The 23,477-nt window shown below is 37.1% G+C and overlaps 1 protein-coding gene across 2 annotated transcripts in view; it reads left to right on the top strand.

Annotated features, from left to right (window-relative positions):
• Positions 1–23,477, top strand: part of trpc5a (transient receptor potential cation channel, subfamily C, member 5a) — a 55,851-nt gene that overhangs the window by 14,952 nt on the left and 17,422 nt on the right. For both annotated transcript variants that reach the window (XM_046868585.1, XM_046868584.1), the window contains 6 exons: positions 6,668–7,189; positions 7,581–7,917; positions 10,078–10,217; positions 10,843–11,165; positions 12,532–12,727; positions 13,550–13,759. In XM_046868585.1, the coding sequence (XP_046724541.1) occupies positions 6,668–7,189; positions 7,581–7,917; positions 10,078–10,217; positions 10,843–11,165; positions 12,532–12,727; positions 13,550–13,759 (1,728 nt within the window). The remainder of the gene's footprint in view (positions 1–6,667; positions 7,190–7,580; positions 7,918–10,077; positions 10,218–10,842; positions 11,166–12,531; positions 12,728–13,549; positions 13,760–23,477) is intronic.

The following is a 23,477-nucleotide window of genomic DNA, read 5'->3' as shown; positions in this document are numbered from 1 at the left end:
GATGTGCTGTGCTTTCTGAGGTGTTATTTTGTTTACAAAGGTTCTAAAGAGTAATTATTTGAGTTACTAAACACATCTTGTTAGCTTAGACCTGTCTAGTCATTCTCCTTTGATCACTCAACAAATAATTTAAACCTGCAGAACCTTATATATAGGCAGGTGTAAAAAAAGGAAATATAAGTGAACAAAATGGAAAATAAATGAACAGAAGAATCTAAATGAAATCAATATTTGGTTTGACCCCTTTTTGCCTGCAAAACAGCATCAATTCTTTCAGGTACACTTGCATTTAATTTTGAAAGGAACGTAACATCTAGGTTGTTCTCAGGCTATAGCATCTGCACCTAAATTATCATGCATACTTAAGTACAGTTGAGTTATGGCTTTTTGGCAGCAATTCTTCCAAGAAGACAATTACTGGCCAGACTTCTCTGGACAGTTGATGGGTATTCCTGGGCTCCACTTTTCTGCCAAATCTTTACTGATTGAATGGCAGAACATCTTCCAGTGTCAAAGGGAAGAAAATATGGTGTGCCTTTCATTCATAGCATTAAGTTTCTTTGGCCAACCACTGCATCTACAATTCTCAGCATTGCCTGATTGTCTGTGTTCTTCAAGATACACTATATCACAAAAGTGAGTACACCCCTCACAATTCAGCAACCATTGTAGTATATCTTCTCAAGGGACAATACTATAGATATTTTAATTGGATATACTTTAGAGTAGTCAATGTGTAGCTTGTATAGCAGGAGAGATGTACTGTTCTATGAAAATAGCTAAATATACAGCCATTATTAAATAAAAATAGATGGCAAAAAAATGAGTACATCCTAAGTGAACATGTCCAACCATTGATATCTAGCACTGTCTTAATCCTCCTAGGCAGGGAATTCACCTGAAGTTGTTGCTGGGATCCTCTTCCACTTCTCTATAATAACATCACGGAGCTGCTGGATGTTGGATACATTGCCCTTTCTGCTTGAGGATGCTCCACAGGTGCTCAAAAGAGTTCAGGTCTGGAGATACTTGGCCACTCCATCACCTTAGCCTTCAGCTTCCTCAGCAAGGCAGTTGCCATCTTGGTGGTGTGAATGGGGGTTGTTTTCATGTTGAAAAACTGCTGTTTGGCCCAGTTTCTAAAGGAAGAGCGTCACATTCTGCTTAAGAATGACACAGTACATGTTAGAATCCATGTTTCACTCTTGGAAAATTGAGCCATCTTGGAAAATCTCTGTATGACCCTGGCCACTGCACTGTAACTGAGTTGTAAAACTTTTTATAGCCTAGGCCATCTATGTGAAAAGCAACAATTCTAATTCTCAAGTCCTTAGAGAGTTTTAACTGCTCTAATACAAGAGACACAAATTTGTATGTATTTGTTGTCAAGCGGACAAAACATGCACATGATGAAAAGGACCTGTAGCTTTGCATGCTTACACAATGTACAGCTATTACTTGGGGAGTACTCACTTTTTTGCCAGCTACTATTTGGCCAATAATGTCTATGTTGAGTTATTTTCAGATTACAATAAATCTATACTACTATACAAGCTCACATTGACTACTGCAAAATATATCCAAGTTTAATTTCTATAGTATTGTCCCTTGAAACGCTATACTAATATGGTTGCTGAAATGTGAAAGCTATCTCACTTTTGCGAGATAGCTTGAACAGCACATCTTAAAACCCCAGTCTGCTTTAAAATCTTTGCCTGGAAGAGATGCTGTATATGCAGTATAATTAACTTGTTGCCATGTTCAGTCTTGCCGTGATGTGTAACCTGTGACATGAAGCTGCCTTCCACAACCTTAACAGCAGTTTGGTTGTTCCTCACCCAGTTTTAACCCTCCTACACAGCTGTTTTTGTTAATGACTGTCTTTCAACCTAGATATAAAATTGATGATTATTAGCACCTCCTTTTTATAAATGGTTAATCGTACATCTGACTATGATCCTACAAAGTCCTTGACTTTGTGGAAGTGTACCAAGATTTGGTGGCCAAGGTAGCTGGTGTGACTTGACGTCTCTTTTAGGACATGGTTAGGGTAAGTTTTTCTGTGTCCCCTTAGTGGCAGATTTCTAATTGCCTGAGATTGTATAATAGCAGTCAGATGTGTCAACAACTCTCTCCATCTCATTTTCTCAGGCTCCAAAAGTGCCATCTCGTGCTTATCAATTGTTTCCCCTTTTTTATCCTTATTGACAGTTTTGTTGTTTGTTTCTGAATACATCAACCGAGTTCTAGGGATTAAGATAAGATATTTTATCAAGATAAGGTCTTGATAAAAATACTCATGGTGGCAACTTCTTTCATCTCTTTCATTCCATGGGAAAACTAAGTTAGGCGGTAGCACATTTGGTCCTCTACAAATGAGCTGTATTCAAATTCTGTTAGTCAGAACTGAAGACCTTCAACAGGGTCTGAACACAGTGTTTCATCCTCAGCAGCAGGATTAGGTGGGGATACTGCTACAGGCATTTCTAATAAAGAGCATATGGAAATTTGTTTATACATGTTACAGCAATTGTAATATTGAAACATTACACATGCACACTAATATTAAAATCATTAATGTTAACTACAGTTTAAAACTTAAAACTTTGCAAAAACAAAATCATTTATTCTGTGTATGGTATGCAGACATACACATGCACGCAAACGTGTATTACACACACACACACACACACACACACACACACACACACACACACACACACATGCAGTGCACAGACATACCTGAAGTATCTAGAATATCATTATCTATCTCAGAACGTTTGTGCAGATACCTGTGTGGCTGAGGAAGTGGATGGCTCTATATTCTGGCCGCTGTAAGACGGTGCTCCAAAATATTTGAAAACTGCCTCTTAATTTGCATTGAAATAAAGTATATGAGCCTGACACTCGAAATGCATTTGTTGCACAGTTCACATACACATGTCATTGTGCACAATTTATTAAACTCTCAGAACCAAAACCCATACAAATCCTCGGCCAACTATAGCAGTAAGATACGTACAACATCTATATCTCCAAAATATAGATGTCTTTCAAATTTGCCTTTTAAACAAGCACTGGAGATTCTCCTTAATGAACTTAGTTCAAGACCTATTTAGTACACTCAAAGAAAACCTTTATGACATCACCTCAATTAAAGTTAACCAAATAAATAAAAGTTTTTATTTTATTTGTCACATACACATATATGATATAGCGATTGAGTGATAGATAGAGTGATAAAGCTTCATGCCTACCTCTTCTTGCCTATATACTCCAGGTCTTGTCAGTTCTCCCATTAGAAACCCTGAAGGCTGTGGTGATGCAAACCCGTCCCTGGTTTTATTTAGATAAATAAAAGATTATTTTCAATCATTTCAAAATAAATATTTCAATTAAACTATATATTTTAAACTGACAAATGTTTTTGCTTTACACCTTATCCTCATTTATCTTCAGTAATGCTAAGTAATGCATTGTGGCTTTTCAAGCAGATTTACTGAAAACAACTGGAAACATTTAAATAAACCAACAAATAAATAAATAATCTCTGAATCTATTGCACCCATTAGTCTCATGCGTTATATTATAAATACTTCACGAATGTAGATCTGATCACCCATGAATACTTTATGAAAGTGTTTTTGTAATATGCTGTTAAAGTTATTTATTTTTGTTTTGGTTTACGTTATTTTGGTATTGTTGTTTCCATCATATATTCATTGACGGGTATTTGGACTATGACACGTTTTTGCTGTGGACTGTAACAAAGTAAATGTAATTTGTTACTGTACATAAGTAGTTTTTTGTGTATCTGTACTTTATACTTTAACTTTACTTTGTACTCAAGTATTTTCATTTGGGGACACTTTACTACATTTCAAAGTCAAATATCTTACTTTTTACTCAGCTATATTTTGCAAAATCAGTTGTTCCTTTTTATTTATGACATAAAAAAAACTTAATTGGTCAAGCATACAGCAAGCCTCCAATCAGATTGCCACTTGGTAGTGGGGGATTTAGGCAGAGGCAGCATGGGCTGTCGCACAGGGTGGCATCTTCCTGTGGGGCTGCATGCGGCATCCACAACAAAAAATCGATCATTGATTTATAAATACTATTATTATTATTTATTGTTTTTTTCCGCTTATTTGCATGGTCACATCAATTATTATATCATGTCACTGTCAATAAACCTGGACGCCCGGAGAATCTCCCTCACTCATATACTCAGAAAGGAAAGGTGGGGGTTGGGTGACATTATGTCAGTAAGGAGAACTGAACCCAAATAAAAATTATGAATGACAGAAAAATATATCTAAAACCTCAGAAGCCAAATAAAAAAAAGAGGAAAGAAGTAGGGAGAAACATGCAAAGGATAAAGTTGTGTATGCAGCCCTATCATCATCATCATCATCTCATTATGAGGATAGTATAAGCCAATGGATTTAATAAATAGGCTAATAACTGTATACCACTGCCTGCTGTGCTTTTATGCATAGAGCAACAAAATTTATTTTAGTTTTAATTACTACATTATAATTTATAGCATGTAGTTAATCATAATGTGTGTAGCTTGCAACAAAACAATTACAAGTAGACTAGTTTGATTGCAGTTAAACTAACACTTATTTATTTGGTTACCTTTAATTGAGTAGATGTCGAAGGTTTTCTGTGATTTTAATGAATAGGTCCTGAACTGAGTTCAGTAAGAGGAATCTCCAGTGCAGCTTCGCACACTTGGTAACGCACATAGTCAGAATAGAACCAGTTGGCATTATTAATCTTGAAACTATTTAAAACCACCTCATAGATGATCTCGAAAAGGGCCTGGCACAGTGAGAAAGCTCAGCAATTGGTGATGTCCATGTGTTTTGCACTAAGTATAAAAAATGTATTTTATATACAGTGAGGAAAATAAGTATTTGAACACCCTGCTATTTTGCAAGTTCTCCCACTTAGAAATCATGGAGGGGTCTAAAATTGTCATCGTAGGTGCATGTCCACTGTGAGAGACATAACCCAAAAAAAAAAAATCCAGAAATCACAATGTATGATTTTTTAACTATTTATTTGTATGATACAGTAGCCTTTGTTTGGAATTACAGAGGTCAAATGTTTCCTGTAGTTTTTCACACACTGCAGGAGGGATTTTGGCCCACTCCTCCACACAGATCTTCTCTAGATCAGTCAGGTTTCTGGCCTGTCGATGAGAAACACAGAGTTTGAGCTCCCTCCAAAGATTCTCTATTGGGTTTAGGTCTGGAGACTGGCTAGGCCATGCCAGAACCTTGATATGCTTCTTACATAGCCACTCCTTGGTTATCCTGGCTGTGTGCTTCGGGTCATTGTCATGTTGGAAGACCCAGCCTCAACCCATCTTCAATACTCTAACTGAGGGAAGGAGGTTGTTCCCCAAAATCTCGCAATACATGGCCCCGGTCATCCACTCCTTAATACAGTGCAGTCGCCCTGTCCCATGTGCAGAAAAACACCCCCAAAACATGATGGTGTTCTTGGGACGGTACTCATCATTCTTCTTCCTCCAAACACGTTTAGTGGAATTATGACCCAAAAGTTCTATTTTGGTCTCATCTGACCAGATGACTTTCTCCCATGACTCCTCTGGATCATCCAAATGGTCATTAGCAAACTTAAGACGTGCCTGGACATGTGCTGGTTTAAGCAGGGGAACCTTTCGTGCCATGCATGATTTCAAACCATGACGTCTTAGTGTATTACCAACAGTAACCTTGAAAACGGTGGTCCCAGCTCTTTTCAGGTCATTGACCAGCTCCTCCCGTGTAGTTCTGGGCTGATTTCTCACCTTCCTTAGGATCATTGAGACCCCACGAGGTAAGATCTTGCATGTAGCCCCAGTCCGAGAGAGATTGACAGTCATGTATAGCTTCTTCCATTTTCAAATGATTGCTCCAACAGTGGACCTTTTTTCACCAAGCTGCTTGGCAATTTCCCTGTAGCCCTTTCCAGCCTTGTGGAGGTGTACACTTTTGCCTCTAGTGTCTTTGGACAGCTCTTTGGTCTTGGCCATGTTAGTAGTTGGATTCTTACTGATTGTATGGGGTGGACAGGTGTCTTTATGCAGCTAACGACCTCAAACAGGTGCATCTAATTTAGGATAATAAATGTAGTGGAGGTGGACATTTTAAAGGCAGACTAACAGGTCTTTGAAGGTCAGAATTCTAGCTGATAGACAGGTGTTCAAATACTTATTTGCAGCTGTATCATACAAATAAATAGTTTAAAAATCATATATTGTGATTTCTGGATTTTTTTTTTAGATTATGTCTCTCACAGTGGACATGCACCTACGATGACAATTTCAGACCCCTCCATGATTTCTAAGTGGGAGAACTTGCAAAATAGCAGGGTGTTCAAATACTTATTTTCCTCAGTGTAAAATTATTAACAAAATTCTTTGTTAAGACAATTAAAGCTGAAAGTCTAGATTGTAATAATATATTAATTGCTTCATTTCAAATACATTGTGGTGGTATAAGGAGGGAGATTTATTGTCCTTTAATTATTTTCCTCAAATTTGTTTTTTAAAAACTATTATTTTTTAGACCTTGAGATTACAAAAAAGGTGTTGTTATCAAGACAAATTTTTGGTACAAATACATAAATTAATATTCTTTATTATTAGGTACCAGCACTTATGATGGACACCCAGTTTTCAGAATTTACACCTGATATCACACCCATTATGTTGGCTGCACACACCAACAACTATGAGATCATCAAACTACTTGTCCAGCGCAAGGTCACTGTGCCACGACCACACCAAATCCGCTGTGACTGTGTTGAGTGTGTGTCCAGCTCAGAGGTTGACAGTCTGCGGCACTCACGATCCCGGCTTAACATCTACAAGACATTGGCGAGCCCTTCACTCATTGCTTTGTCCAGTGAGGACCCGATTCTCACAGCGTTCCGTCTTGGCTGGGAGTTGAAGGAGCTCAGCAAGGTGGAAAATGAATTTCGTCAGGAGTATGAGGAGCTCTCACAGCAATGCAAGCTCTTTGCTAAGGATTTGTTGGACCAAGCAAGAAGTTCTCGTGAGCTAGAGACGATTCTAAACCATCGTGATGACCATAGTGAAGAGCTGGACCCCCGAGAATGCAGAGACCTTGCTAAGCTCAAGCTGGCCATCAAGTACCACCAAAAAGAGGTAACTATAGCATAGGTTGGGAGGCATTTGGGGATTCAGAAAAATAGTAGTGAAAACACAGCAGACCTATGTTTTTATTTTTCATGGCTTAGATAACAATTGCATTAAAACAACATTCAGAAACCATGTTGGTTAAAACTAAGGACCATAATTCAGTAGCATGCTGCACATTGCCTGGATATGTGATATTTTCTTTTCAGCGATGATGATTACTAAAAAACCAGTAAGGCTCATAGAATAAAAAAAAAGCAAAACATTTTTTTATGTTTTGAAAGCAAATCAATTTAGTGCAGTACTGTACAAGTTGTTTTATTTTATATTTCCAGTATATTATTATTTTGTAATAGTAAGTAAAAAAGTGTAACTAAGTATTCTGTCTTTTCTGATATAGTTTGTGGCTCAGCCTAATTGCCAGCAGCTACTGGCTACACTGTGGTATGACGGCTTCCCTGGTTGGCGGCGACGTCACTGGGTGGTGAAGTTGATCACATGTTTCACCATTGGCCTACTTTTTCCTGTCTTCTCTATCATCTACCTGCTGGCACCAAAGAGCACCCTGGGTCTCTTCATCAAGAAACCCTTTATAAAATTTATTTGTCATACGGCCTCATACTTGACCTTCCTTTTCATGTTGCTCCTGGCCTCACAACACATTGTGCAAACTGACCTACATGTTCAGGGTCCACCACCCACCATTGTCGAATGGATGATCCTGCCTTGGGTTCTGGGTAAGGGTGCCTGTTGTTTTGATGATTATGTAGTGGTACTGTATTGAAAGTAATTAATGCATCTTTGATTCAAAATATCAGAGCCAAGTAGACAAGGGAGCACTCTGCCATCCTCAAAAAAAAAAAAAAAAATCTGTGTTATTATAATACGAATAAACCTCTAAGCTCTGCTCACTATTACATATCCTGGGAAAACAGAATTACATATGCACCTAGCAATGAATAATCTTGCAAAGGAAACATATTCAGTGCTTCAGTTTTCCACATTCTGTTATGTTACAGCCTAATTCCAAAATGGATTAAATGCATTATTTTCTTTAATATTTTTTTAACAATACCCCATACTAGCAACGTGAAAAAGGGTTTGTTTGAAATCTTTGCAAATGTATTAAAAGTAAAAATCAAACAAAATCACATGTACCTAAGTTTTCACAGCCTTTCCCATGATACTCAAAGTTGAACTCAGGTGCATCCTGTTTCCACTGATCTTTCTTAATATGCTTCTACCACTTGATTGGAGTCCATCTGTGGTAAATCCAGTTCATTGAACATGATTTGGAAAGGCACACATCTGTTTATATAAGGTCCCACAGTTAACAGTGCATGTCAGAGCCCAAAACAAGCCATGAAGTCCCAGAAATTGTCTGTAGACCGCCGAGACCGGATTGTATTTAAGCACAGATCTGGGGAAGGGTACCGAAAAATTTCTGCAGCACTGAAGATCCCAATGGGCACAGTGGCCTCCATCATCTGTAAATGAAAGAAGTTTGGAACCACCAGGACTCTTTCCAAAGCGGACAGCCTAGCCAGACTGAGCGATTGGGTGAGATGGGCCTTAGTCAGGGAGATGACCAAGAATCCGACGGTCACTCTGAAAGAGCTCCAGCATTTCTCTGTGATAAAAGAAGAACCTTTCAGAACAACCATCTTTGCAGCACTCCACCAATCAGGCCAGACAGAAGCCACTCCTCAGTAAAAGGTACATGACAGCCTGCCTGGAGTTTGCCAAAAGGCAGCTGACCGACTCTCAGACCATAAGAAACAAATATTGAACACTTTATTGTCATGTCTGGGGGAAACCAGGCACTGCTAATCACCTGGCCAATACCATCCCTACAGGGAAGCATGGTGGTGGCAGGATTATGCTGTGGTGATGTTTTTCAGCAGCAGGCACTGGGAGAATAGTCAGGATTGAGGAAAAGATGAATGCAGCAATGTACAGAGACACCCTTTATGAAAACCTGCTCCAGAACACTCTGCACCTCAGAGTGGGGCGACGGTTAACCTTTCAACAGGACAAGGACCCTAAGCAGGCAGCCCAGACTTGAATTTAATTGAACACATCTGGAGAGATCTAAAAATGGCTGTGCACCAACGCTCCTCATTAAACCAGCTGGAGCTTGAGATGTTGTTGTCATTGTCATTATGGGCTATTGCTTGTAGAATTTTGAGGAAAATAATAAATGTAATCCATTTTGGAATAAGGCATTAACATAACAAAATGTGGACAGAAAGGTTAAGCGTTGTAAATAATTTCTGGATGCACTGTACATTTTGAATGACAGGAACCTGGGTAAAAAAAGAACATTGCCCTGGTGGGCATTGTTTCATAATGAAACAATCAGATATTTCACAATGGAAAATTTTTAGTGTGTAGTGATTTTAATATTGTTTTTAGCAAGTGTGATTTGATTTTGAAATTATATATATATATATATATATATATATATATATATATATATATATATATATATATATATATATATATAATACATATAGAGTATACATTTAATACCGTGTATTATGTATTGACATTGAGTGCATGCCAATTCATATGAGTTATGCTAAATGTTATTTATGTATCATTGATGCTAGACCATCACTTAGGCAACAAATTATTAATTTACATTATTAGTTTCAGAACAAAGGCAAAAAAATGTTTCTTGATCAAGTAACTTGTCAAAAATCAAAGCAGGATTAAAGTGACAATCAAATCTTATCATTTTATGAGAACAATGAGGACTGAGGTGAAAGCATAAGAAACAGAAGTTTCTTTGTTTTGAGAACATATGGGTCTGAATTAGTCAAGGTGCTTTAAGTATAAGCTTCATATTCACATTCATTGACACATCTGAGAGATGCTTGTTCTGATCATTACAGGCTTTATATGGGCTGAGATTAAAGAGATGTGGGATGGGGGCTTTACTGAATATGTTCACGACTGGTGGAACCTGATGGACTTTGCAATGAACTCTCTCTACCTAGCCACCATATCTCTCAAAATGGTGGCCTACTTTAAGGTAAGCTCATCATATCTTGGATCTTGAACTATAATAAAAAATGATACAATTATAAATTGTAATGTTTAGCTACTCAGAGATGCATAACATGACCAATTGTTTATGGACACATGAGCATCACACCCACAGTATATGTGGGCCTTCCTCATACGGTTGACACACATTTGTAAGTACACAAAACTGTAAAAGTTGTCTTTGTAGCTGTAATATTAACATTTCCCTAAGAAGAACAATGTGCACAAAGTAAGATCTACAAAGGCATTCTTTCCCCAGGCTGGAGTAGAAAAATGTCAGTGGTCTGTACACAGCCCTGACCTCAACCCCATTAAACACATTTGGGGTGAACAGGAATGCAGGTTGCACACTAGGCCTTTTATGCCTGATCTAATGCTCTTCTGGCTGATTGTGCAAATCCGTTCAGCCACATTTCAAAATCTAGTAGTACATTTTCCCACAAAACCTGGGGTTATTATATGGAACACTAAATTTGATGTTCAAAAATCAAATAAAACCTTTTAAACTTGGTGTACTTATCTTTATTGATTAAACAACATTTCAAGTAACATTTCCTACTACTGTTAAATATATGCCTATTTTCTTTGTATGGGGCCTTGGCCTGTGACAGTACAACAGCTCCCGTCCTCGTGAAGAGTGGGAAATGTGGCACCCAACACTGATTGCCGAGGCGTTGTTTGCCATTGCCAACATATTCAGCTCGCTTCGGCTCATCTCGCTTTTCACAGCAAATTCTCACCTGGGTCCACTGCAGATCTCACTTGGCCGCATGTTGCTCGATATCCTCAAGTTTCTCTTCATCTATTGTCTGGTGCTCTTGGCCTTCGCTAATGGTCTGAACCAGCTCTATTTCTACTATGAAACCGAAGCAGCCGATGAGCCAAACCACTGCAAAGGCATCCGCTGTGAGAAGCAGAACAATGCCTTCTCTACGTGAGTGAGGAAACATTTTGAATGTCATTAAATTGACTCTTTATATATTTTTATATATTATTGACTCTTTCAATATTACAGAAAATCATGGTAATAGTTGTAAATTCTAATTCCAAACTAACTCCATTTACACATTGTTTTTTCCTAATTAAATATATAGACCTAGTAATTATAGACAGTAAAGTAAATGTAAACAAAACAAAAAACAAACAAAAGGATTATTGCATATGCCTTTGAGGCACCTCCTTGTTTTCTGTGAGTTATAGTTCTAATATTAACATTCATTTAAAACTTAAATGTATATTTTTCCATACTTTTCTTTTCCTTTTCTTCCAATTAACTTATAAAGCAGCACAACATTGTACATTGTGTTTGTGTGTTGTTATGGCTAATGATGTTAGTCTCATGCAATTTAATATTTAATTTAGCTATAAAGACCTGACTGTATACATCTTTCTTTGTCATGCAACTAAATATCAAACAAGATTTTTCTGACTTTTCCAATTTTGTATAAGAAATATAGGGTGCCCACCCAATGGCCCAATGACGGAATCCACTGGTGTGGGTGAAGGTATTCTGTGTGTTAGTCCTTCTAGCAGGGCTGTAAAAGATTACTCAAATAGATTCAAGCTGATCACCCTATTGGTTTACTTCTTCTTTAATTTTTGTAAATTATTCTAAGCATTCCGTCTTTTTAATTAATCATTTATTATGGTCCCAGAGTCGCTTAGAACCTTGTGCTCGGCTAACTATACCTGCTCACGGAGGCACATTGGCCAGTCCGAATCTTAGTCAGAGGATATAACGGTAAACTAATATTCTTTAAGTAGGCCGCCAATGCTTGCTCATGCATAAAGAATACTGGATTTAGTCACTTAGTTATAACTTGCTAAAGTCAGAGATAGTCAGAAATCAGAAGGTCTCAGACGTTGTGCTCTATGCTCCATACGTTCATGAGCCTTCAGTTTGTACTATTCTTGTCACAGATTTGCCGTAATGCCAGACTACATAATCAACTAGATTTAAATGATTTCAAGAAATTTCAGAGTTAATCAAGAATTTTACATTTATTTGCCAGGTAATAATCTAATTAATCAATTAATTTAAATAAATTAAAGTTTGAAAATAATTATGGTGTTTAAAATGATGGAAGTGTACTGTAACCACCCAGATATTTTGCTGTTTCCACATGGATGGCAAATGAAGTGAGACTGGTTTTATTAAAAGTAGAGTTTATATATATATATATATATATATATATATATATATACTTATGTCTGTGAGGCAAATATTAATACATGATTAATATCTGTATTTTATATCTAATGTTTTTCAAACTTATTTATTTTCTATCCTTTCCATTTAGGCTATTTGAGACACTTCAGTCTCTCTTCTGGTCTGTGTTTGGTCTGCTCAGCCTCTATGTAACCAACGTGAAAGCTCGGCATGAGTTTACTGAATTTGTTGGGGCCACTATGTTTGGCACTTACAATGTAATCTCACTGGTGGTGCTGCTCAACATGCTCATAGCTATGATGAACAATTCATACCAACTCATTGCTGTAAGTATTGCTTGAGAATGTGACACTAATGTATAGAGAATGTATAGTGAACAATTGTTCAGTCTTATGCTCACCATCTGTTACTGGCCTGTTGTTTATTGTACAAATTAATGGTCTTGTTTTATACATGAAATTAAATGAATAGTTTATGATTTTAGAATGTCTATTAAAAAGCATTTTACATGTGCAATAGCAAAGCCTGATATATAGAAACCAGCCAAATCCACCTGCTAATATTGTAAAAGTTAATTCTTATGTACATATTAAGATAAGATAAGATAAACCTTTATTTGTCCCACAGTGGGGAAATTCCTTTGTTACAGCAGCATGAAAAAATAAAAAATAAATGCAAATATATAAAAGAATAGACGAATAGACATACTATAGTATACAAGTATATACACAACACAATGTATAAATACAAATGAGGAAAAAGTATTGCAGGTAATATTGCACACAGGTAGTATTGCACGTATTGCAGGTGAAATTGCACGAATTGCAATACCACCTGGTATATCTACAATATTGGTAGATAATAAAAGAGAATAAATTGAGATTTTAAACAAGCACTTTCACAATGACTATTACAGTTGACACTCAACCGTGATCTGTGATGAATTAAAAATGAACTTGGTATTAGATTATGCAAGAAAAAACGTTTACAGTGATTCTGTAAAAGGGTTTATTATTGTTGCATAGGTGGTAGGAGTCAGGTGTAAAAAGAATGTCCAAACTTTAACAATTTATTTTGAATTACAGTACCAACTCCAAACTTTCATACACTTCTACAACTCTTAACAGTGGTTCTGTTTCTTCATTAAGGATCATGCTGACATTGAGTGGAAGTTTGCCCGCACCAAACTATGGATGAGCTACTTTGATGAAGGAGGGACTCTTCCACCTCCCTTCAACATCATCCCCAGTCCAAAGTCGATGTGGTACCTCTGTGTATGGCTACACAATCATTTCTGTGGTGAAGGACAGCCAACCCCTGAGGAAGATCAGAAACATGACAACCTCAAAGAGTTTACGGTATGCTTTTGAAGAGTATGTACTCATAAATGGACAATGAAGGTGTGTGCTAGGTCAAAGCCACGGCAGTCTTGATATGTTGATACATTATTGGAGGAATTGGGCTCTGGCCTAGTGAAGTAGCTCCCAGACAGTCAATAGAGTGGGATTTAGGTGGAAAGAAAAAAAGGCAACACACCAAATAGCCTTTCTTTTTCATTTATATGGAGTTTAGCAGAGTAATACAGAGATATTCCTCCTGGTTTTGCATCTCATAACATGACAAGCAAGCATGACACCAAAATAACAGATAATACAAATACCACAATACAATAAGAAGAAACCATTTACCAACACATCTAAACAGAGTACAAAAATGGCAAGCATCCAGTTTTCAAAAGAATTATAAAAGTAAAAGAGAGCTTGCTTGCAATGGTTTTTGCCCAATTGTCATCACACTGATTTTAACGATGGTGTCCTTCTATGCTGTCATACATTCAACTGGCATAGTATTTTGCATAATATATTAAGATAATTTAACACATACTGTATAAATAAGATATTTAACACATACTGTATATTTTTTATCTTACACTCTTATTATTCCAGTAAACATGAAAATATACTATATGCATGGCAGCATTTTCCATTCTTCATTTAAATGTTAATGATAAATGGAAAATGCTACTTAGAACATGTTTGCAATTTAATTTACTATAATATGAGCATGAGATAAAAGATTTTTAGCTTTCATTCCTGATATTTACATCTAGATGTGTTTAACAATTTAGGTTGCAGACCACTTCATTTTTTAGGCCAAGTATAGGTAAGCAAAAGTATAGGAAACAGATATTTTACTCAAAGTAAATTCAAGTAAACAAGACAAATTGTCATTGCATATTTACTGCTTACATAAAGGCAAGATGGATGGGTTCCTACTAGTCTTCTCTTGAGGAGGTTAAGGCCTGGTTAAAGCCTTACCAGTCTATGATCACTTTCTCCCTAAATGAAAAACCTTGTTGAGCTGGCAGTGTTTTGGGACATTGCCAGGCTGCATAAGCTGCATATTGGAAGTTTCTCCCAATTATATTATGTGCATTTTTCTGTAAACTTGTGTAACTAAAGGTTTCTGTATGCTTCCTGATTTGTTCTGCATCATGAGTTACCAGTGTTGGGGGTAACGCGTTACAAGTAACGTGCGTTACGTAATGATATTACTTTTCTGGAGTAACGAGTAAAGTAGCGCGTTACTTTATAAATTTACACATTAATATCTGAGTTACTTTTTTAAATAAGTTATGCGAGTTTCTTTTCAGTTAAATTATTTTGCATAAAAAAATAAATACTGAATTAAAATGAACGTAGTCACGAGAATCACAAGACTCATACGTGCGAGCCGCAGGAACAGAAGCTGGTCTGAAGAGGAGATGGCAAACCAGAGCATTACATTACTGTGATGGAAGTATTCTTATTATTTTGAAATAGTCGCGGAAAAGGAGAAAGGAATAATGGTTAAGTGTAGATTATGTGTTGGTGAAAAGCTCTTTTCAACTGCAAAAAATACCACTTCAAAAAAAAAAAAAAAACATCGCATGCAAAGCACAGCACTACAGGTGTGTGTGTGTGTGTGTGTGTGTGTGTGTGTGTGTATAATGTTGAATATATGCAACATTATGCAATGTTGCATATATGGAAATGTAGACAGAAATACTTTTGCCGCCTTTCCACCACTGCAGATCTATAGACTGCTCAGAATAAAAGTTTTCCGTGGGGGACACATGTACGATGCCATCGCAGCGGAGATAGAGAGCAAATTCACAGCTCATTTGCTCTTTGTGGGAAGATAAACTGCCACGGTCACTGATAATAGCGCAAACTTTGTAAAAGCGTTCAGAATGTTTCAATCTGATGATGAAGCAGAGAATGATGTAGACGAGGACGAGGTCATATTTACGGAATTGCACGATGTTTTACGAGATGACAGCGAAAGGTATGTTCTCCCTCCACATCACCGGTGTGCAGCCCACACCATTAACCTTATATACAAGAACGAGTTACATTTCTGACGGCAAAGGCAGCTTGCAAAGCAGTGTACAGAAGTGCAACTGGAAAGTGTTCAGCCTTGTGGTCAAAATTTAGTCGATCATCTTATTGTTCTCGTAGAAGTTATTAAGCATTTTAAATGTTTAAGACATGTCTTTTGCCCTAATATAACTGATTTCTTAATGGCAATTATCTATATTACACCTGTTACACCTGTAAGGCGTGAAAGAGATACAAGTAACGCAAAAGCAACGCAAAAGTAATATAACGCATTGCTTTCCATAAAAAGTAACTAAGTAACGTAATTAGTTACTTTTTGGGGAGTAACTCAATATTGTAACGCATTACTTTTAAAAGTAGCGTTGCCCAACACTGTGAGTTACATCAATTAGTAAAGGTCATTGAGTCTACCGGTGACAGGATAATGGTTGATGCACGTGGGGAACGAAGGCTGGCCCGTATGTTTTGATCCAACAGATGAGCACTTGTAGCACAAGTTGCTGAAGAAGTTAATGCTGGTTCTGCTAGAAAGGTGTCAGAATACATAGTGTATTGTAGTTTGTTGCATATGGGGCTGCGTAGCTACAGACCAGTCAGGGTGCCCATGCTGACCCCCAACCAAACAATGTGCATGTGAGCATCAGAATTGGACCATGGAGCAATGGAAGAAGGTGGCCTGGCCTGATGAATAATGTTTTTTTTAACAACATGAGGATGGCCAGGTGTGTGTGCGTCGCTTACCTTGGGAACACATAGCACCAGGATGCAAGAAGGCAATACAGCAGGGGCAGTGCGCTGCTTTGGGAATTTTTCTGCTGTTAATCCTTGTGTCCAGCCATCCATATGGATGTTACTTTGACACATACCACCTACCTAAGCATTGTTGCAGACCATGTACACCGTTTCATGGAAACATATTCCCTAATGGCTGTGGCCTCTTTCAGCAGGATGATGCAAAAATGGTTCAGGAATCGTTTGAAGAGCACATCAACGAGTTTAAGGTGTTGCCTTGGCCTACAAATTCCACAGATCTCAATTCAGTCAAGCATCTTTGGGATGTGCTGGACATCAGACATCGTAGGTTTTTCTGGTATCTTTTTACTTTCACTTATTAGATTTTTCACAAATATCTGTACTTTCTACTTCTTAAATTGTCAAACCAGGCTTGTTACTTTAGTTTTAATCTTTTTGGTGACTTGATCAATATTTTTTCTTTTCACTGAGTGCTGTTTTTAGCCCATTACCCTGTTTCTTGTCCTTGCTTGTTGGTCTGATCTTTACAAATCTTGTCCTGATGATTTACATCATTTAAAACACCCTTAAAACATTTACAATAATATTTTGTCTTCATGTTCTATGTTGAGTATGGTTTCACTTGGTTTCACACATAAGCATGCACTTGCATACAGCATCAATATTTGTCCATGCTTATGTTGATTAGTGTATTAAAAACTTGAAAGGGCAGATAAAAATAAATGTGCCATTAAGTTGCAATTAATCATGAGTTAACTCTTGACAATAATGCGATTAATTGTGATTAAATATTTTAATCGATTGACAGTCCTAATATTAATATGAGGTGAGGTCCATTTACCAGCGTGACACTAAAATGGGTAGTAAAATGACTACTTTTTACAAGTATGGGACATGTCAGAGCCCAAAATTCTTTACTTTAACTTAGGATATTCAGTATTTTAAAACATGAGTATCTGTACTTCTACTTAAGTGAAGGATGTGTGTACTTTTGCTACCTATGTCCCCAGACCATCATACTACCATCTTCATGTTATGTTGGCATGATGTTCTTTTTACGAGATGTAACTAAGATGTAACTAAGGTAACGGGATGCACACCTTCCAAAAAGTTCTACTTTTGTCTCATTGGCCCACAGAATATTTACCCAAATGTCTTAAAATGATTTTGGCAAATGTGAGATGAGCCTTTGTGTTCTTTTTTGGTCAGCAGTGGCTTTTGCATTGGAACTCTCCCATGGATATGATTTGTGCCAAATCTCTTATTGTTATCATTAACACTGACCTTAGCTGAGGCAAGTGAGGCATGCAGTTCTTTAAATGTTTTTTCTGGGTTCATTTATGAGCTCCTGGGTGAGTCGTCAATGTGTTCTTGGAGTAAATTTTGTAAGCCGGCCACTCCTGTCCACACCACTGTTCCAAGTTTTCTACCTGTGTGGAAAATGGTTCTCACTGTGGTTCGCTGGTGACCCCTTTCTAGACTGATACATGTCAATTACTTGGTTTCTAATCTGTTCTTGAATTTTTTTAGATTGTGGCATTATGTTTTACTTTTGGAGATCTTTTAGCGTGCTTCACTTTTGTGAGACAGGTTCTATTTAAGTGATTTAACAGGCCTGGCAGTCATGAGGCTTGGGTTTGAAAAGTGAAATATAACATCTTTCCAAAAAGATTTGGTTAATCACAGTTCATTCATGATTTAAGAGGAAATACAGAGGAAGAAAAAATACCAATTTTGTAGGAAGCAGCAGTGAATAATTATTGTGCTCTCTTCTCATGGCATATAATAATAAATAATAATCATCAATATAATAATTATAATAGATTTGATTTATAGAACATCTATTTCATAGATAAGGTTGTTTAAAAAATCAATAGCTGATTATGGTACTATATTTTACTTAGTATAACCAGTAAGACCCAGACAGTTTCCCTTTATGGAATGCTGCAAGGTCAATTGTTTAACAAATGTATGTCACCCACTTTCAGTTCCCCACCTTAATTGTGCTTAAAAGGAAAAGTTCTAAGGGACTCCAATAAGAGTGCAGTCTCATGCCTAATCTCTTAAGGAAGCATGGTGGACAATGGTGCCTTGTTTTATTTAGAAAAGTTGTGACAAGTTTATTAACCTACAGCAAGACACTATTTACAATGCTCCACGATGATGCTCCAAATACACCTTTAACTTAATCAAACCATTTTTTCTGCTGTCTAGCAGTTGTTGTAGCAAAGCAATTACTCTAAGAACTGAGCATTACACTGAATCCTAATCATGGAAAGCAATAATTTCTGGAACAGTTTTGACTTGAGAGCATGAAACGCCTATTTACTAGTCCCTTGTTTTTGTCTCTTGAGCTGCTGGATTGCAGTCCTTAACCTCTATTAATTCTCTACTCTGAGTCCAGACCCTATATTTTTTCTCCAGAAGCATGGTACTCTCAAGGTGAATGTAGCACACATTACTGATCATAACAGCATGATCATTCACTGCATTCATTGATGGGCAGCTGACTTTAGGGTGACCTGGTAGCCGAATCAATACGTTTATTTTGCAGTCTTAAAGAAGGTGAAAGTAAAATGTTTCCTTGTTGTGCCTTACTGTCTGATATTTAGCCTGAACATGAGCCCTCAAAACCTCAGACCTTTAATAAATGTGAGAACATTCTGTGTATGTGTACAGTAAAGTTTAAATTATAGTGTAAACAGCACCACATAATATTAATTAATATTTTTATTCCTCTATTTTCCTATTTATGGCATTTGTCCAACATCTTAATTTGACTTACAAATGTGCTTTAAAATCTCTAAAACCTGAATGCCTGTAATGAGATTAATGTAGCTATTGACAATAAATGACCAATATGCATGAGAGGAAATAAGAGGTAATCAGAAAGTAGGTACTATTTAGTCTAACCTGATATGAGATTAAAAGAAAAAACAAGCAAAAGCCACCAAATCCTTGAGTCAGACTTTACTAGCCATAGATATTACAGAAGAATGTTGCATAACCTGTGCTGTGCTGTATTGATATGCTGTGGGTTTAAAAGGCACATACCATGCATTAGGATATTAGGATTAACCATAGGAAGCAATTTAACCTATATTGTTTGCATAATTCTTTAAAACAGCAGCTAGCTATAGATTAGATTAGATTAGATTAGATTAGATGAGATTAGATTAGATTAGATTCAACTTTATTGTCATTGTGCAGGGTACATGTACAGAGCCAATGAAATGCAGTTAGCATCTAACCAGAAGTGCATAGATATCTTATTTACAAGTGGCAGTGTAATAAATAAGGTATATTTATACTATAATGCTGCATTCAACAGAATACTAGCCATTTCTCATTTTCAAAAAGAAATATTATAAGTATTACTACTGCATACAGTAATTTTTCCTTACTTCACAAGAGAAAGGGCAAATTGTGTACAAACCCCTTAAATATGCAGTGTGTAAACAAGATGGGGTAAAATTTGATTCACATAAAATGTGATATTACTCTTCAGTTTGCATTTGTTCATTTATAAATGATGAGGAACCTTTCACAATTTTTGTTTGTTTTAGTAATTATCTAGTTTTCACAAATACATAAAACATTTTTTAACTTTGTCTGTGTGTTACAAATCCAGCCTTGAATCAGTGTAGGCCAGAAGCAGTTTCTAGGCAACTGTGACTTAACTATGCTATGCCTCTAATATGATGTTTTCTGTCAACAGCTGAACTCTCTGCCCAGTTTGTTTTCCTTTTTTTTGGAATATATTTTATGCCCCTCCACTGCAAAATCACTCACCCACAAACTGCCACGCACAGTATACAGGTTTTTGGAATCAAATAATGAGTTATGTAAGGCAGCTGAAATTTATATTTGGAAGCAGAAGGTAAGATCTGCTTTTAAAATGAACAACATTTTTTTTCTCCTCTTTTACTTTAATGATGTTTGTAGTACAGTGATTGCTTAATGGTTATGATTCTATGCTAGTGGCTAAATGTTTTGTATAATGTGTTGTATATACCTCTTCTCAAGAGACACTGTTAGAAATTTGAGCAAGGCATCAAGGCACTTCCCAGTGGGAAATTAATTACATTTCCAAGGGGCTACATATTTAATAAGTGTGTAAACTGTAAACTGTATTTAATCAGAATATCAATGATAACCCATATAACAAAGTTGATGAAATTAAGTCTCCAAATTAGGTTAGAATAATTTTTACTTTGTAGAATGCAATCTTATCAATATACCTTCATACTTGGAGCCATACTTGGAGCCATGCAGTTTGTTCACACCAGCTTCAATCACAGATGGTTTACCTAACGATCCATAGGGCAATATTCTTGGACAATGCAGCATTCGTTGTGGATATGTATTCAGAAAAAGGGAGTCAGGTTCATGCTACTTTGATGCTTGTTCGTCTGATGACTCAGAAGTAAGATACAAAAACATCCCTAACAATCTTCAGAGCCTGCATGTTGGTTGAAATGATCCAGGCAAGTGATGTGTCCTTCTTTACTAACACTCACTGAACAAAGGCTCAGATTATTTCTTGACTTTCTATTCCTTCTGCGCACTGTTTCATGAACCGGTTGATGTTAATTGCCATTCAAGCAAAGCCTCAGCATCTGCATTGGTTTTGCCAGGATGGTATCTTATCAAGAATTTGCTATTTGCCTACTGGGCCCCTTATCAGTGACCTGTGCAGTTGAGCTACTGTGCTGCCTATAGTACTACACTGCACCCAGCCCCTCTTGTGATCCATCAGAGTTTAAATGAATGGTTGAGTAGAAGAAATGGTTGTGTCTAAGAAATCTCACCTTTCTTTCAAACACCTCACATTTATGTGGGCTGAATCTTGGAATTGGTGACTGTTGTGTACTGATTGTCTGTTCAGTTCTCTCAAGTCACAACACAGTTTTAACATCACATCCTTCTTTTTCCAAACAAGCAACAGGTAAAACATAAGACATTCTAGATTTAGTTATCCACCTGTGATTAAATTAATCTTTCAATTCAATTCAATTAATTTTTATTTTGTATAGTGCTTTTAACAATGAACATTGTCTCAAAGCAGCTTTTACACAGATAATGTGGTGATTAAAAGTGAATATGTTCTTTATAAGTAAGTTTGTCCCTGATGAGCAAGCCGATGGCGACTGTGGCAAGGAAAAACTCCTTGCCACAGAGAGAGAGAGAGAGAGAGAGAGAGAGAGAGAGAGAGGGGTGACAGAAAGAGAAGGATATGGATTTTTAAGTGTCCTTATTGTTGTATGTAAGTTAATATCACTGTGCAGTTTGGACTCCGACAAGACTCGCTATGGCAGCATAACTAAAAGGGAGAACCAGAAGGTAAGACAGGCATGAGAGATCTCTGGGATAAGAGACGACCCACCTCACCGCCGTCAACAAACCTGAGTGAACGTGTGAATGTAAAGGGGACGACAGCATACAAATATCCCAGTTCACCAAACACTCTATGTCCATAATCCCTTCAGATCTGTGCCTTTACCTGAGAAAAAATCTACTGATCAAAAGCTTGACTAAATAAATGTTTTCAACCTTGGTTGTTCCATAACTGTGGGGCTTTATAAGAGAAAGATCTGCCCCCTGCTGTAGTCTTCATTATTTGAGGAACCAACAGACAGCCTGCACCTTTTGATCTAAGTAGGCGTGGAGGATCATACTGGTAAAGAAGTTCACTCAGATACTGCGGTGTGAGACCGTTAAGTGCCTTATACGTCAGTAGTAGTATTTTATAATCAATGCAAGATTTGATTGGGAGCCAGTGTAGACTGATTAAAACAGGAGTGATGTGGTCATATTTTCTAGATTTAGTGAGGACTCTTGCTGCTGCATTCGGAACTAACTGAAGCTTATTTGTGCACTTACTCAAACACCCAGACAGTAAAGCATTACAGTAGTCTAATCTAGAAGTAACAAAAGCATGAACTAGTTTTACTGCATCCTGTAACGGCAACATATTTCTAATTTAGCAATATTTCTAAGGTGAAAGAAGGCGATCCTGGCAGCCGTACACGCTGAAACAGAAACACCATCCAGAGATGCTACGTAATCGGAAAGTTTGCTTCTAGCTGCATGTGGTCCTAGTAAAAGTATTTCCGTCTTATCTGAGTTGAGCAGAAGAAAGTTATCAAGCATCCACTGTCTATTGTCCTTTACACTCTCCATTGTTAAGCTGATTTCTCTCATCTGGCTTTGCTGAAATATACAACTGTGTATCATCAGCATAGCAATGGAAGCAAATACCATGTTTATGTTTAATTTTACCAAGAGGCAGCATATATAAAGAAGCAGTGGGCCTAAGACAGATCCTTGATGAACACCAAACTTTACCTCAGAGAGTGTGGAGAACTCACCATTTACATCAACAAACTGATAGCGATCAGTCAAATAAGACCTGAGCCAAGAGAGAGCTGTTCCCTTTATTCCAACAACGTTCTCAAGTCTAGCAAGCAGTATAGTGTGATCAATGGTGTCAAAAGCTGCACTAAGGTCGAGCAAAACAAGTAAAGAGAAAAAAACCCTGATCAGAGGCCAATAAAAGGTAATTTACCACCTTAACTAGTGCTGTCTCTGTGCTATGATGATAAATCCTGACTGATACAATCTTGTAGGTACTTCTTTACTTCCTTTCCTGATAGTGGTTTTGGGGTTGATATGTTTTCTTTACATGGTGACAGAGTGTAATGTGTAGCCAATGTAATCATTAAAAGCAAAAGCATCACACTCCTCCCTTAGCATCTGCCTCACTCTCTCTCTCTGTATTACTCATATGATCTTGTTTGACTGGAGGATTCCATTGTTGGTCACAACTTTGCTTACCTTTTCCTCCAGTTAATTTGTTAGTTCCATTTTGTTGCTACCATTGATCACATTACTGATTTTAGTCTGCTCGATGGTCACAGGTTAAACAGACTTGATGATTAGC

Source organism: Silurus meridionalis, chromosome 15 (assembly GCF_014805685.1).
Source record: "Silurus meridionalis isolate SWU-2019-XX chromosome 15, ASM1480568v1, whole genome shotgun sequence".
Lineage (NCBI taxonomy): Eukaryota > Metazoa > Chordata > Actinopteri > Siluriformes > Siluridae > Silurus > Silurus meridionalis.
This window is presented reverse-complemented; position numbering and strand designations above follow the sequence as displayed.